The sequence below is a fragment of the Anoplophora glabripennis genome, unplaced genomic scaffold (assembly GCF_000390285.2).
Source record: "Anoplophora glabripennis isolate ALB-LARVAE unplaced genomic scaffold, Agla_2.0 scaffold519, whole genome shotgun sequence".
NCBI lineage: Eukaryota > Metazoa > Arthropoda > Insecta > Coleoptera > Cerambycidae > Anoplophora > Anoplophora glabripennis.
This window is the reverse complement of record NW_019416627.1, coordinates 267,322-282,040: the sequence shown is the minus strand read 5'-3', so window position 1 is coordinate 282,040 and position 14,719 is coordinate 267,322. Positions and strand designations below refer to the sequence as shown.

General features: G+C 30.6%; 3 protein-coding genes across 3 annotated transcripts; 1 reads left to right on the top strand and 2 right to left on the bottom strand.

Moving 5' to 3' along the window:
• Positions 1-2,261: 2,261 nt before the first annotated feature.
• LOC108911311 lies at positions 2,262-4,647 on the bottom strand. Its single transcript, XM_018716215.1, has 4 exons — positions 4,276-4,647; positions 4,047-4,109; positions 3,832-3,965; positions 2,262-3,782 (listed from the first exon to the last, which is right to left on the bottom strand). The coding sequence occupies exons 2-4, from the start codon at positions 4,068-4,070 to the stop codon at positions 2,387-2,389; spliced, it is 1,554 nt and encodes a 517-aa protein (XP_018571731.1). The 5' UTR covers positions 4,071-4,109; positions 4,276-4,647; the 3' UTR covers positions 2,262-2,386.
• Positions 4,648-4,869: 222 nt separating this feature from the next.
• Positions 4,870-6,727, top strand: LOC108911309 (geranylgeranyl pyrophosphate synthase). The gene is made up of 7 exons (XM_018716213.1): positions 4,870-5,016; positions 5,134-5,288; positions 5,354-5,498; positions 5,758-5,878; positions 5,991-6,130; positions 6,261-6,363; positions 6,479-6,727. Exons 1-7 carry the CDS (start codon positions 4,951-4,953, stop codon positions 6,667-6,669), a joined length of 921 nt encoding a protein of 306 aa, XP_018571729.1. The 5' UTR covers positions 4,870-4,950; the 3' UTR covers positions 6,670-6,727.
• A 4,224-nt stretch (positions 6,728-10,951) lies between these two features.
• On the bottom strand, positions 10,952-13,369 carry LOC108911315 (gastrula zinc finger protein XlCGF52.1-like). Its single transcript, XM_018716220.1, has 6 exons — positions 13,126-13,369; positions 12,820-13,068; positions 12,618-12,758; positions 12,424-12,551; positions 12,168-12,361; positions 10,952-11,420 (listed from the first exon to the last, which is right to left on the bottom strand). Exons 1-6 carry the CDS (start codon positions 13,225-13,227, stop codon positions 11,032-11,034), a joined length of 1,203 nt encoding a protein of 400 aa, XP_018571736.1. The 5' UTR covers positions 13,228-13,369; the 3' UTR covers positions 10,952-11,031.
• Positions 13,370-14,719: the final 1,350 nt, after the last annotated feature.

Genomic DNA, 14,719 nt, shown 5'->3' with positions numbered 1-14,719 from the left:
TTGACGATTTTGGAAATTTTTAAAATCTTGAGCGACCTCTAAAAAAATTTTTTTTGAGCTGATTTTTTGAGGGGGCTCTTAAAACATGATAAACATATTTTCACAAGACGTGAAAAAATATATATATATATTCGTTTTTTTTGGGTATCTATTTTAAAAATATTGGATTGAAATATTTTTAAAAATTATAAATAGAAAAAAAAAGAAGAAGGATCCAGTGAAAGGAAAAAACCTGACCTTTAATCTAAAATTCACTAAAGGTAAATTGCAATAAGAGGGGATATGAAAACAAGCATATCTGCACTTTGACAGACCAAATTCGCAGATACAATACGATACATCTGAAAATTTTAGAGCCTGTCTAAAATTGTGAAAATAACGTATAAGTAAACTCATTTATTTACCAATCATAACCTGCAGTATCGGTAATTGGCTTGTTTTTCATTTTCATGCATTACCGTTGTAATTTATCATGTCTATAAAAAAACATATTCTACATTATAAATCGATAAAATTTGAGACAGGAATTTTAACTAATGCTGATACATGCTAAATTTTTTGTAAAAAAAAATTTCTGAAGTAATTTTCTCTAAAATTACAGCAGACCACTAATTAGTGATTACCAAAGTAGTTATAGTTTTGATTCAGCGGGTACATTTAAAAGGACACTATTTATATAAAAAAAAATCATTAGAATTGTAAGCAACAAAAAAGTGGTTCTTAATAGACCCACACTGTTCTCGCCACACCTTGTTAAAGCACACAACATTCGTTTGTCAAAACATTGAATTATTTTTTAAATAATAATAATACCACTTTATTTGTCCAACAGTATAACCATTTACAGGACAATCCAGTACAAGTATTAAATAGATAAATAGAAGTACAATTATTAAATTGAAGAAAGAAAAAAACAATACATAATACAATAAAACTGATGGGTGCACCTAGAACACAGCATTACTCAAAAAAAAAACAAAAGAACAAAAACTAATTCATGCAAATATTCTAATAGCTATCATTAGATATAGGTAGTGACAATTAAATAAACCTGTTCTTAGTTGCATGAAGAAGCTCTGAAAGAGAACAGTTGAAAATGTCACATCTATTACAAATAGAATTATAATTATAAAATATCCTGACAAGTGGTGACTTCAATAAAATATTAGATCTAGCTATAGGAGTGTGAAAGGTAGTCCAAGAACGATTTGACCTTCTAGGAACTAGAAAATAAGGTTGGCTAAGAATTTCTGGATAGTCGACGCCATTATGTAAAAGAGAATGCAAGAACTTAAGTGAATAGTAGCGTCTCCTAAAATCTAACGAATTAAGACGGACCGACTAATATGTTTTGGTCACAACCACGCTCCGGATATATACCATCAATGCGATATACAAGATATTTTAGAAATTCTTTCTGTACTGTCTCGATCAATCTAACATGATTATTAAAAGGGCTCCAAACGAGCGAGCAATATTCAAGCTTGGATCTCACATACGCAAAAAACAAGGTTTTTAGAACCTTAATATCATGAAAATCTTGTCTAATTATAAATCCAAGTACTTTCGTAAAAGCAGATACGGTGTGCTTTATGTGGGATGTAAAGCTTTATTCTAAATCAAAATGGACGCCCAGGTCCCTAATTGCATCACGGAGAGCCAACACATGCGAATCGATTCCATAATTGAACAAAATTTTATTATGTTTACGAGTAACTGATATCGTTTTGCATTTATTATTATTAAGAAAAAGTTTGTTCAAATTACACCATCGGACCACATTACTTAGCTGCAGCTGAAGCTTTACATAATCATCAGCTGATTTAACAGCATTGAACAATTTTAAGTTATCTGCAAAGAACAATTTTTTACAATCAATTACACTATTAAGATCATTAACAAACAGAGAGCAAAGTAACGGAGCTAAATTCGACCCTTGCGGAATGCCTGATGATACTAAATAAGGAATGGAATTAAACCCGTTACAGGTAACATATTGAAAAAGATTAGACAAATAAGACCGGAACAAATTGACTAATAAAAATAACTACTATTCAAGTAATCATGTGACTGAAATAAATTGTTAGTTATATGGCTTCTTAATTGTGCAGCAACTTGAAATGGAAACCACGTTAACCACATTAATTCAGAATACCATAAACCTTGAAAATTAAGCATTTCTGAAGACGTGCTTATAGGGAGGTTTTTGTTAAAAAGTATTTTAATTACACCCCGTGTAAGATATTTTATGTAAAACAAAATCACAATTAATGATGCTTTATTAAATAAACAGTGCTTAACATTTTTTACAATAATTTAATTAAAAGTAATGATCACATTCAGATGAATTTTAAAAGATGTAAACAATACAAAACGGCAATACAAATTAAGTAGGAAAATAGTATAAACATATATCAAAAAACAAAATATTTTCTATGTATTTCGGCAAGTACAAATGTTTGATTATTGTGTACAATTTACAACTATTATTTACAACATATTTCAAACAAATCGATCGCCTTGCAGAATCTCTAGATAATTGTAACAATGAAGGAAACGTAACAGATTCGTCAAGAACCTTTTTACAAGCTTCATAATTAATTTCTTCAGATCCTAAAATATCTAATATTTGCATTTTCAAGTCGCTGTCAAAAGCATAGAACCTTCTCAAATACTTTAAGCAGCTCAGAAGGGCATCAGATGGAAAAATCGTATTCATAAGAAATATATTTACGTTAGGCACAGGGGTATATCTAAAGTACATGATGCTGTAAGAGTCGTGACTACTACTTTGTAAATCCATATATAATAACGACTCCAAAAATGGAGTTATAACTCCTAACTTTCTATAAATCACGTCAATGTCTTTTTCAAAGATATGTGCTCCATGTGAAAGTAAGTGGAATACAAAAGATTCTATGATGCCTTTATCCACATCTTTCTCAAGGCACCGCAAATAGAATATGGAAATTATGGGATCCGACTTGTAAAAATACGAGTTATTGTGATGTTCTAAATCCAGTCGTAACTTGGTTTCATTCTCTATGAATATTTTCAAATATTCCACCCATTCCGTTATGATGGTATCAGTTTGAAGAAACTTAATCAACACTGACTTACTATAAGAAATTGTCCAAACCTTATAATCGAACTTATCCCATATCACTTTGAAAACGCTAGAATCACAGTCATAAAGCATTGCTAGAGACACAGAATTATGTATTCCATCGTAATAACTAACATCGGCACCATGTTCTATAATGTCTAAAGTAACAGGACTCTTATACTTGATAGCAAAAAATAGAGTACTAGTTCCGTTACACGTTAAGTTAAAGTCAGCCTCATAGTCTATCAAAACCCTCTGGATGTCCTCTGTGCACTGGCAAATTATAGAATACATAAAAGAAGTCAAGTTATCAGGTAAGTGATTGGTATATGCTCCATAATAAAGTAACATACACACCAAGTCCATATTATTACACTTTATAGCATCATCCAGCGGTGTCTGTCCTATTATGTCAAAAGCATTTATATCAGTTCCTTTTAAAATAAGCTGATGGGCGATAAATTCGTTTTCAACATGGACAGCTATGTGTAACAAAGCAGATCTTTTATGAATCGGTATAAAATCATACACTTCCAGAAGCTTCGTTGCGTAATATGGATCTGAGCAGTTGACACTTGCAGAAAAACATTGTTCATAGTAACCTGATTCAATATGATCACATAGATCTTCTGATAAAATATTAAGTTTCTCTAATAGGAAATCAAAAAACTGTTTTCTAAAAAAATACCTCTTAAAAATATAAACACGGGATTTTATAAATTTACCTTTCTCTACGGATTGCTTCCAAAAATAACAACATTGCATCTGTAGTTTCTGCATACTTAATTTTTCTCTTCAAGGTCTTGATATCATTTTTATGGATGGTATGCATTAATTCTATTATGTGGCAGTGCCGTTCCTAGAATTTTAAAGAAATATTTGAGTTTTTATACAATTAAAGTGGTGAGATGGTAACATAACATCTTTTACATATAATTACCAGAAAGCTACTTGCTACTCCCATTATGATTTATAATCTTCATAAAATCCTGTATCATGTATCCTAAAACAAAAATTCTAAATTTAATATGAACTGCTGTACTGTATTATCACTGTATGCAAAACATAACGATTTTGCATGTATTCAGTCCAGTTTTGAGTGAGGTTTTATGAAACGAGAAATACAAATAAATATATTATTTATGTATTAATATATAAAAATTAAATACCTGTTGGTTTCTGTATATCTAAATAAAGGCCTATGAACTAGGATTTCCACATCTATAACTTTTTACTTCAGAAATCATTTTTTCATATGTATTTTATGGTGTATTTAGCAAACTCAAAAATAGATTGTCAATATCCGTTGTAATTAAATTGTAGGTAAATATTTAGTTTTCTACCTGTAGGTAATTTATCATTTTTTGACACTTTTGTCTTCCCCTAACCTCAAAAGCTGAATGGATGTAATAACAATAAATTGGACAAAGTTTAAAATAGATCATAATTATTATTATTAGACAAATTTTAGTAAAGCCTGGGATTAAGATAATAAAATATTGCAGATTTTCTTTATAATTCAAAATTTAACTAGCAGCATAGCCAATAGCCATAATACAAATTTAAAAAACCCAATGATTCCAATCCAAGCCATGACATGTCCCAAGCCAAGTTATGGAGCATGGAGATCAGAGACTTCTAATATAACTTGTCTATGCTACAGAGTTACAAAATCATTCCAATGGAAAACGCTATGAAACATTTGTCATTTATGAATTTTATGATTCGTCACGTTTTGTACTTAACTTCATTCTTATCAATAATCAACATTAACCTAACTTTTTATAAATTTCATAAATTATTTTTTTTATAGAAGTTTTACGTTATTAAATTACAATTTTAAAATGACCGAGTCACCTAGTAACTCGACAATTCCTTATAGCAAGAAAAACGATAAACATCAAGATGAGGTAAGTCAAGTTTAATTTAAAAATATCGTTTATTTGCGCTATTTTTTCATATCTACTTATCTACATATAAACCTATTATATATATATTTAGGTATTTCATACTTGTTCTCCTTTTAGAAATTAATGGAACCATTTATTTACATATTGCAAGTACCTGGAAAGGACATAAGGTCAAAATTGGCAAAAGCGTTTAACTACTGGTTGAACGTCCCTGATGAAAAACTGTCTCAAATATCAGATATTGTTAAAATATTGCACAATTCTAGTCTTCTGTAGGTATTTATATTATTATATTATTTCATAACTTTTCATAATTGTTTAAAATAATACATTTTAGAATAGATGATATACAAGATAATTCTATTCTCAGAAGAGGTATTCCTGTTGCACATTCAATTTATGGAGTAGCTAGTACAATAAATACAGCTAATTATACATCTTTTATTGCCTTAGAGAGAGTGATGGATCTAAATCATCCTGAAGTATGTTTTTATATACAAGATTATTATTCATTGGCTAATATATTTTTAATCAGAACTTATTCAATAGTTTTCGTTGCAACTTTGAATACAATAAAAAGAATTTCTTACGAGTCAACATTTTATACATTAAATAGCAATCCCGTTTAGATAAGGAGTACTTGGTTTATTGATAACACATTAAAACACATCTTGAAAAACATTTGAAACTAAAATTAACTATATACGCACATGAAGATAACTTTTATTATATTTCTTGTAGGCAATTTCAATCGCCTTAGAACAAATTTTAGAATTATATAGAGGCCAAGGAATGGAAATATATTGGAGGGACAATTTTACTTGCCCTTCTGAAGAAGAATATAAACAGATGGTTAAAAGAAGTAAGATACTTTTGTTATTAATATACAATTACGACAACTACTTGGGAGCTGAATTTCTTATTTAATTTCTTTGATTCAATATTTATTATCCATTTTAAATATTTTATTTCAGAAACTGGAGGATTATTTATGTTAGCTATAAGGTTGATGCAACTTTTCAGTGATAATAAGGCTGACTTCACAAAGATAACAGGAATTTTGGGCCTTATATTTCAAATACGCGATGATTACATAAATCTGGTGTCAAAAGATGTACGTATTAATTCCTATGGTTTAAAAAAAAACTAAATTCAGACTTGAAATTAAACCGATTTGTACTTTTTATATTTTTTAGTAGTTACAAAATATTTGCCGGTATTGCATTATTTTACTAACTTTTTAGTATATGCATCATAAAAGCTACTGTGAAGATTTAACCGAAGGTAAATTCAGCTTTCCTATTATTCATGCGATTCATAGTCAAGCAGAAGATAAGCAAATTATCCGTATCCTTTCTTAAACTATTTTAGGATTATGCTTTATTATTTCTACATTTATCTATTTAATTTTACTTGCAACTTTGAAATAATGTTGAAAATAATTATTCTTAATAGCGATTAGATATACTTCGGCAACGAACAAAGGAGATTGAAGTAAAAAAGTACTGTGTAGATTTATTAGAAAAATTCGGCAGTTTTGAATACACAAGGCAGACCTTAAAAAATCTGGAAAAAGATGCTAAAGAAGAACTGGAGAAGTTGGGCGGAAACCCTTACATGGAAGATTTTATTAACTCATTATCAAAAACGTAGTTAAGTATTAAATAAATAAAAATATGTATGTTTGTTACCTTTATACATTGTTTTAAATAGTGTATTTTAAATTGAAAATTTTATTATTTAATTTTGAAACATCTATACATAATTATTTTAAAAAAATGTATGTGTATTACATTGTATATTTTGTGTTCAAGAATATCTTAAATTGGTTTTTATACATATACAGAGTTTTACAGAATAATATATAAATCCTAGAGGTAATACATGGTCCTGATAGCAAGTTTTAAGACTGATTTTATTGTGGTGAAGTGTGTGGTCAACGGAATTATGTTAGTGGAAACCCTTCCGAGCGGCCGTACAAAATTTCATACAAGTATCTACCATGAAGTAAATCAGGAGTGTGTATCACGTCTGACTGTGTTCCTGTGATTAGGGAGGTTTTGTGATGACCGAGACAGCATGCACGACGACGAGAGTACGGGACGTCCTCGCACAAGCTGAATGAACGAAAACATCTAAGCTGTGCGCTCTGCGCTGAATCGGATCGTCCATTAATCGTACACGGTCTGCCAATAGTCTGATGGTTCATTGTCCTTTGCTTGTGAAAGTTATTTTTTTTTAAATAAATTTGCTAATATCTTAGCAATTACCTGACGTATACAGAAATTTGTTAAGTATATTATGTTTTGAGCGGCCTAAATAGTCTGGTTATATTAATTTTCATACAGGTGTTATGCTGCAAACCAGGAATATCTTAGATCACAAGTTTTTTGGTGTTAGAATTATAGAAAATAAAACCTGGTGCACCTACTTCCAATTTCTGTGCTTTTTCATAAAAACTAAGCTAATTTTGTCAAGATCACAAATTGTGTAGTAGTACATATACCAGGTGGGACAAAATAGTATCTTGGTTGAATTCGATTATTTCGAAAAACGTTTCAGAAAAAAATTGTAGGGCACCGAGGAAGCAATTGAAAGGTCCATATTACGACTTCCGGAGGCGGTGTTTTTAGACAGGAAGTTTTTTTTAAATGGAAACCCCACAGATTTCGATTGAAAAACGAAAAAAAAAAATACTCGATTTTTTTTTATTTAACCCATATTTTGGCCATAAAAAAAAAACAAAAAAAAAACAATTGGGATCACTTTAAAAAAAAAATTCAAAATTTTAAATGGAACCCTCTTTTATGACCTTGGAAATTACAAGAGCGGGAAGTTTTACAATAAAATATGAACTTAACCTCAAGAACAAGATCAGATATCAAGGTCATTTTAAGGTTGAAAAACTGTATAATTATTAACTACTTTTAGCACTACCCGGGAATAACGATGTGGATATATAGTAGTTTTTTATTGTAAAACTTTCTGTAATTTTTGAGGTCAAAAAATTTAAAATTTAGAATTTGATCTTCAAACGTCCTTGAAGTCAAGGTCATGTCAAGATAGCTCCCTTTCACCCTATAATTTTTGTATGAAATTTTTTTTTTAAAGTGATCCCAACAAGGTACTCCGTTGTTTCAAGATTCTTGTTTTTCATGGCCAAAATATGGGTTAAATCGAAAAAATAATAAGAACAAAGTTTTTTTTTTCGTTTTTCAATCGAAATCTGTGATAAAAAATGGTTTTCGTTTAAAAATCCGGTCTAAAAACACCACTTCTGGTCTAGACCGGAAGTCGTAATAAGAACCATTAAATGGCCCCCTCGGTGCCCCACAATTTTTGTCTGAAATTTTTTTTTTTTTCAATATTCTCGTGTCTCCGTGATATTATTTTATCTCAAGGTAAATGCCCCACCCAGTATAAGAAAATCATACAAAGGACCCCAAAATTCTAATCTCAAAATAGTTGTAACCGTAAATATATAAATATGTAAATGCCATATAGAACTTATAAAAAAAAACTGGTCAAACCAACCTACTTAGGATCTATCAAAACATGACTACCAAATTTGGCAAAGTTCATTTAAAAAAAATTATCACACCATATTTTGAAAGCAAATGTCAATGAACCTTCAGTTAAGGGGTAACACCACTGTAATTTTCAGAAAATCTATTTTTTATTGATTTCAGAATAAGGGGAAAGAAGTTTTAAACCTGTACAAATTTTTTTCTTTGAAGTTCCGAGTTCTTTCCCAAGTGCGTCAGACTGCTCCGAAGCGACTACCTGTGGCACATAATGTTGAAGGAAGGGTTGAAAGATACAGCCTAATGACTTACCTTTCGATTTCTAACTAATCTAATACTACTAACAGATGTCATTAATATTAACAAATGTTATTAGAAAAACTTTGTATTCAATTAGAATAATTTTCAAATGAAAGTACGTCAGTATAACGTATACCTATTCTCAAAAGTTTAAGTGTTTTTCTCAAAACAAGATTTTTCTAAATGGCACGTAGCATAATTTCCACAATTTCCATTATATTAACTTCAAATTTTGACCATACTTTTATTTCGATGAGAAGTATGTAGTGGATTTTCGATAAGTTTATTTTAACATTATTTATTGACAAATGACTTCTCCTTTTTTTGTCAAAAATTGAAATTTTTACTTCAAATACTCACTAATCACACAAAAATTAATGTTTTCAAAAACCCCTACATATTCCTCTAACCACATTCAAATTTGCGTCAGTTACACTGTGTGCCGTAGAGCACGTCAAGTTCGACATGCCTCTAGAGCAGCGGTAATCAAACTGTGTTCCGTGGAACCCTGGGGTTTCACACAACCTCTCTGGGGGTTTCGCGACTCAAAAATTCAAAATTTTGAAATTAACAATATCAATACTACAAAATTTAAAAAAAATTTGAGGATTGCTTTCGGTGTGTAGCAAACAAACTCTCTCTCAACTGTAAAATAAAAATATTTTTATTGAAAACAAGTTGAAGAAGACGTATTGTTGTTCTTGGTGTGGAGTCGTTCGCAGGTATTTGAGTAAGCATCTGGTCACCGGCGCCAATCCGCCATGGACCCTTCCTGGAATCTGGTGCGTCCCACTTTATCGCTGCAACCATCAGACCCGTCTGGACAGTGTCAGGCTGGCGCTATTAACGCAATGCTTAAAATGGGTAACTTGCAGATGTGTACCCACAAATTTATACTCATAAAACTTTTTATTTTTATAAGTACACGCGTATAAGTTACTATAAGAGCTTAACAAGATATAAATAACGATAAAAACAAAGTATGTATCGCAATGCGCTTAATGCAGCATTTGAAATGTGATTGCAACTTACGACAATAGCACCTGATTTCAACATATTATGTAAAAATATTCAAGCACATTCCAGTCATTGATTATATTTACTCTTTTTTTAATTATCCAATAAAAATTTACTTTAAAATTTAAAATCTTTAAAGTTTAATTTTTACTTAGGGGAATATTTATTTTGTTAATCGTAGTATTTATTTATTATATAATCAGTAAAAAATGTGTTCGAAAATTTGTTAGGTGTTTGAAGACCGCTGCTCTAGAGGATCCAGTGTTGCCATTTCGAACTATTTATGAATAAATTTATTTTTTTTTTGAACACGAAGACATGGTTAATAACATCCTTGAATATTATTATCCTCTTACTTTTCCTTCCATTAAAAAAAAATTGCAAGACGCTTTATTTTAGCATTTTACAGTGGTTACCCTTAATAGGAAAAATTTTCTTAATTTTTGACGTTCTATTGTTCCTAGGATTTATGGCAATTCTTGAAACATTTTGTATAAACAGTATAAGTAGAACTTTAGGTTTTTCATTATTATTATTTTTTTTAATGCTATTTAAATTGTTATTGATAAATAAAATTTATATGTATATCCAGAGTTTCATCCCTTAATTTAATAACCGAATTCAAATATGGTGTAATTTTTTTCATGTATACAGTAGAACCTCCAGCAACGGTTCAGTTCTGGCAGCCTGGATAATTGAAAGCATGGCTAATCAAAATAACGTCCAAACTCGCCAATTTTGCAAAAAATATTAACTTAATTACACATACCTATTACATACATTTGTACATATGTAGGTAAATAATATGTATGTGATAAACAAGCAGAGACTCATATTTTTTTTGTTTCTGAGCTCTTTTTTCGCCCTGCCACGGATAATCCGTGTACGGATAGCGGATAATCATAAACATTGCAGCGCACAAAGAATCCGCCGCACAGATCAGCTGTGCACGGGTAATCGGGGTTCTACTGTATAACTTCTGTTTATGTATTTTTGAATTAAAGTACTTTGCTGTTACGGTGATGTAATAATTCAACCGGCACCAAAAATTCAGTTCAGTTGCACCTACTGGCATATCAAATTAAACGAATTAACATGTTTCAAAATCTCTATTAATCACATATAAAATAAAAATATAACTATTACGAACATAAGGCATAAACGAAAACACCAGTTACACTGTAGACACACTACAGCTGTGCCTTGCGTAACCTCTCTTACTAGTAAATTTCTTCATGCACTGATTACAGTCATACAATTTCCGAGACCCATGTGTCGCCATATGTTCCTTCAAACTATCCGATCGAATGAAGGCCTTATCGCACAATTTACACTGGTAAGGTCTTAGTCCCGTATGCGTCCTAATATGAACTTTTAGCATGTATTTATCGACGAACTTTTTATTGCAGTACGAACACTCGTGTTTCTTTTCCTTGCTATGTACCCTTCGCAGGTGATCGGCTAGGTTGCGCCAACTCTTAAACGTTTTAGGGCATATTTCGCAACCGTGTATTTCTTTCGCATGAGTCGCCATGTGGATGTAGATGGACGATGAGGTCCTCCCTGTGTAGAACATTCACCGTACCATTATTAGTGTTGAAATAAAAAGGGTGTCTGCAGTATAAATGCCGTTTGTTCAGTATATAGCAGAATATCACAAAATAAACATAAATCCCTTATGTGACATGTGAAGCTAAAAATATCGAGACACAAAACGTTCAAAATGTCCACCACTCATTTTAAACAAGTGCTTACTCTACAAATAATTCTTATTTCCAGAACAGTGCCAAAACATTATCTTATGAACTTGTTTTCCTTATAGTTCGCTTCACTAAAACGTAATACAACCCTACAAACAAAAGCCTAAAGGATTCATATCTGGTAACCGAGTAGGCCAAAGATGTGGTTCAATTCTTCCAATCTGTTCTAATACTTTGTTTTAAATTTGCTTCTAAAAACCATCTATAGAAATGTGTTTTTTTAGAAAATGACCCGATAACTAATAATTCTCTAATCATCTGACAACTGACAATTTGTAGAGACCACAGACTGCCAAACAGAAAAAACAAAAAAATTAATTAAAGAGTTGATATACAAAGTAATATTTGGAAAGTAAATAATTTTTATAATCAACCGCAAGCCGTTTTAACAATTACTATATTTTTAACCTTACGGAATTCCATATAATCTGTTTTTTCTTTATTTTTTACTACCCGTGTTGCATAAAATCTTTTTCTTTTGAACTATACTTCACATATTAAACGTAAGGCACTTTACTGTGGAACACCCTGTATAAATAAAAAACGGTACCTGCATAAGAACATAGCTTGCAAGTATATGGCCTCTCGTCTCTGTGTGTTTTTAGATGAACATTCATGGCTGTTTTTGAAGAAAAACTTTTTCCGCAAGTTTCACAAACGTGGTCTTTTATGTTGGTATGAACCGTTATGATATGTTGCCTCAACGTTGCACCAGAGTTGAACCTGTGGGAGCATTCAGTACACCTAGAAAATGATACAAAAACCCTAGAACTATAATTTTCTACAGTAATTATGAAATTACTTACACGTATCGGTCGGTGTGTTGAATTAGGTGAATTTTCATACTGGACCTAAGAATCATCTTGCCACATTTCGGACATGGATTTTTGTGCTGTCTTTCATGCGCAACTAAGTCTGGTCTACTAGCGAATACCTAAAAATTAACAAATTTAAATAAGTGTAACCGTTCGATGAATAACAACTTAAAAATGGTACAAACCTCGCTACACTTATCACAATTAAATACAAGTTGACCACTGTGTTCATCCTGATGTTCTAAATATTCCAAAATAGCATCAAATTTCTTATCACAAATATTACATATATATTCATTTTGTGTGGGTTCTATACTTTTTGAATTCTAGAATTATTATCAAAAAGATATATGCAGTTCTCAATTAAATAACAAATTATTAACATACATTGCAATCCTCTTCCTTTAAAAATTCTTCAGCTTCGGAATCGCTGTCTTCATAATCTGAAAAGCCCCAACTATCTACTTTTTCATCCTCGAATTCAGTTTCTGTAGTCTCATTCAAGATTTTATGGTCGACCTCTATTTTTAACTTCTTGTTTGAGCCGATACACATTTGTTTGAAGTCGTACCATTCATTTACTTTTCGGACACATTCCGCACATACAGTTTTAGGAAGCGTATCAATCTTAGTTATCTACAAAATAGTTTTTAACTTATAACGAAGCTTTGTTTGATACCAGCAAGTAGTTACCTCAATAGAAACACAGTTTTTTATCCTTAGTAACAAATCATTACGATCTGTAACTGTAATAAGTTCCTTCTCTTGACCTAAACATAACCTGCATATAGTCATAATGAGTAAATTTTTTGTATTACAATAATTCGCTTAATTGAAAGTGAAGCATAAAATAACATCAAAATTATTCCTTAAGTTTTCAGTTTGTCTTATAAAAGGTCTTCAAATACATAATAAAAATTATAAACTTGTAACAACAATCAAATGCAACCAACAACACAGCGCACATCATAGAACAGTAAAGCGATTGAGCACTTCCATGGAAGATCACTTGTAGAAGAATATACAGGGTGTAACTTTTGTTGGGATCGTATTAATTTTGATCTTTAAAAACACGTCAGTTTTTTCAAATTCCGTCTTGAAAACTGTTTCTTTTCTAACCTCTTTAGTGAGATATCGCTTTTAGTTTTTAATATTCGGAAAGGTTATGAGCTCAACCACTAAATCAACTCCACATACTTCTATAGATATAGAGGATAGAAGTATGTGATCAACTCGCCCCTCTATACTTACACTCTTTCTAAAAAGTACCAGTTTTTATATTTGATGTTTGGTGTAGGTTTTGTTGGAAATAAAAAAACAATAAAACGTTTTTTTGACAATTGTAAGGCTTACTTGTCAGTGCCTCTTTATTTTTGATTTCCCAATTTTCACAAATAGAACAAGTAATTTAAGAAGCAGAACGTTTTACAGAAGTACGTGCCTAACTAGGAACTAGGACAAATTTCAGGTCAGCGACGCGAAGATGCATAAACTAAACAAAGTGCTTTAGCAAAATAGTAACAATATTTTTTATTAAAAATTTGGGCAATTGAATTGAAACTGGATTTTAAAAAATATTTCAAAATTTTCAAATCTATGATTAGTGTTTTTATTTATGTAACTTTTAAAAAAATATCAATAATAGTATTAATATCTTTATTTTGAAACAAATTAGTTTTGCTCTAATTTTATGAATTAAAATTTAATGAAAACCTGAATACTTAAATTTTGATAATGTCCTGAGTGCTTATTTTTTGTGATATGTTGAAAAAGTTGTCTGTTATATATAATTGTTTTATGAGCATATGTGCCTGAAGTAGGCAACATGTTTATTCGTTTCTGAATTGCAAATATAATTTTTTTTAAATATCGGTGGGAAATATGCTTTCAAACCATGCTCCAACTCATTATCTTAATAAGAAGGTATTTTGGTCCACTTAGAGCGAAATATATAAATAATACATAATACATTCATGAAGATTTTATTGAGTGTAAGTCAAAATCAAACACAAAAAAAAACATTACAGCAATAAAAACTCTAAAAGTTATAAAACTAAGTAACACGTTAAGAGCACGTGAAGAGAAATAATTGTTACGGAGTAAGCTATCCAGTAAGCTAAATTCTTTTAATATTGAATTTCAGATGAAGTTTTTAAAATATAAATTTTATTTGAAAATATGTGTTATAAAGCAAGACAATTCCTATTCTTCTGGTGTTTTGATTCTTTTTTCACAACCTTATATCTTAGAATTAACTACCCATTCCTCCAAGGTAATGTAAAATAGA

Coding starts and splice junctions, on each gene's coding strand:
- LOC108911311 (XM_018716215.1), bottom strand. CDS start 4,070: ATGGGAGTAGCAAGTAGCTTTCTG. Junction 3,966..4,046: donor GAGTAGCAAGTAGCTTTCTG/GTAATTATATGT, acceptor TTAAAATTCTAG/GAACGGCACTGCCACATAAT. Junction 3,783..3,831: donor GAAGCAATCCGTAGAGAAAG/GTAAATTTATAA, acceptor GTATTTTTTTAG/AAAACAGTTTTTTGATTTCC.
- LOC108911315 (XM_018716220.1), bottom strand. CDS start 13,227: ATGACTATATGCAGGTTATGTTTAGGTCAAGAGAAGGAACTTATTACA. Junction 13,069..13,125: donor AAAACTGTGTTTCTATTGAG/GTAACTACTTGC, acceptor ACTATTTTGTAG/ATAACTAAGATTGATACGCT. Junction 12,552..12,617: donor ATTGTGATAAGTGTAGCGAG/GTTTGTACCATT, acceptor GTTAATTTTTAG/GTATTCGCTAGTAGACCAGA.
- LOC108911309 (XM_018716213.1), top strand. CDS start 4,951: ATGACCGAGTCACCTAGTAACTCGACAATTCCTTATAGCAAGAAAAAC. Junction 6,131..6,260: donor TAAATCTGGTGTCAAAAGAT/GTACGTATTAAT, acceptor CTAACTTTTTAG/TATATGCATCATAAAAGCTA. Junction 6,364..6,478: donor AGAAGATAAGCAAATTATCC/GTATCCTTTCTT, acceptor AATAGCGATTAG/ATATACTTCGGCAACGAACA.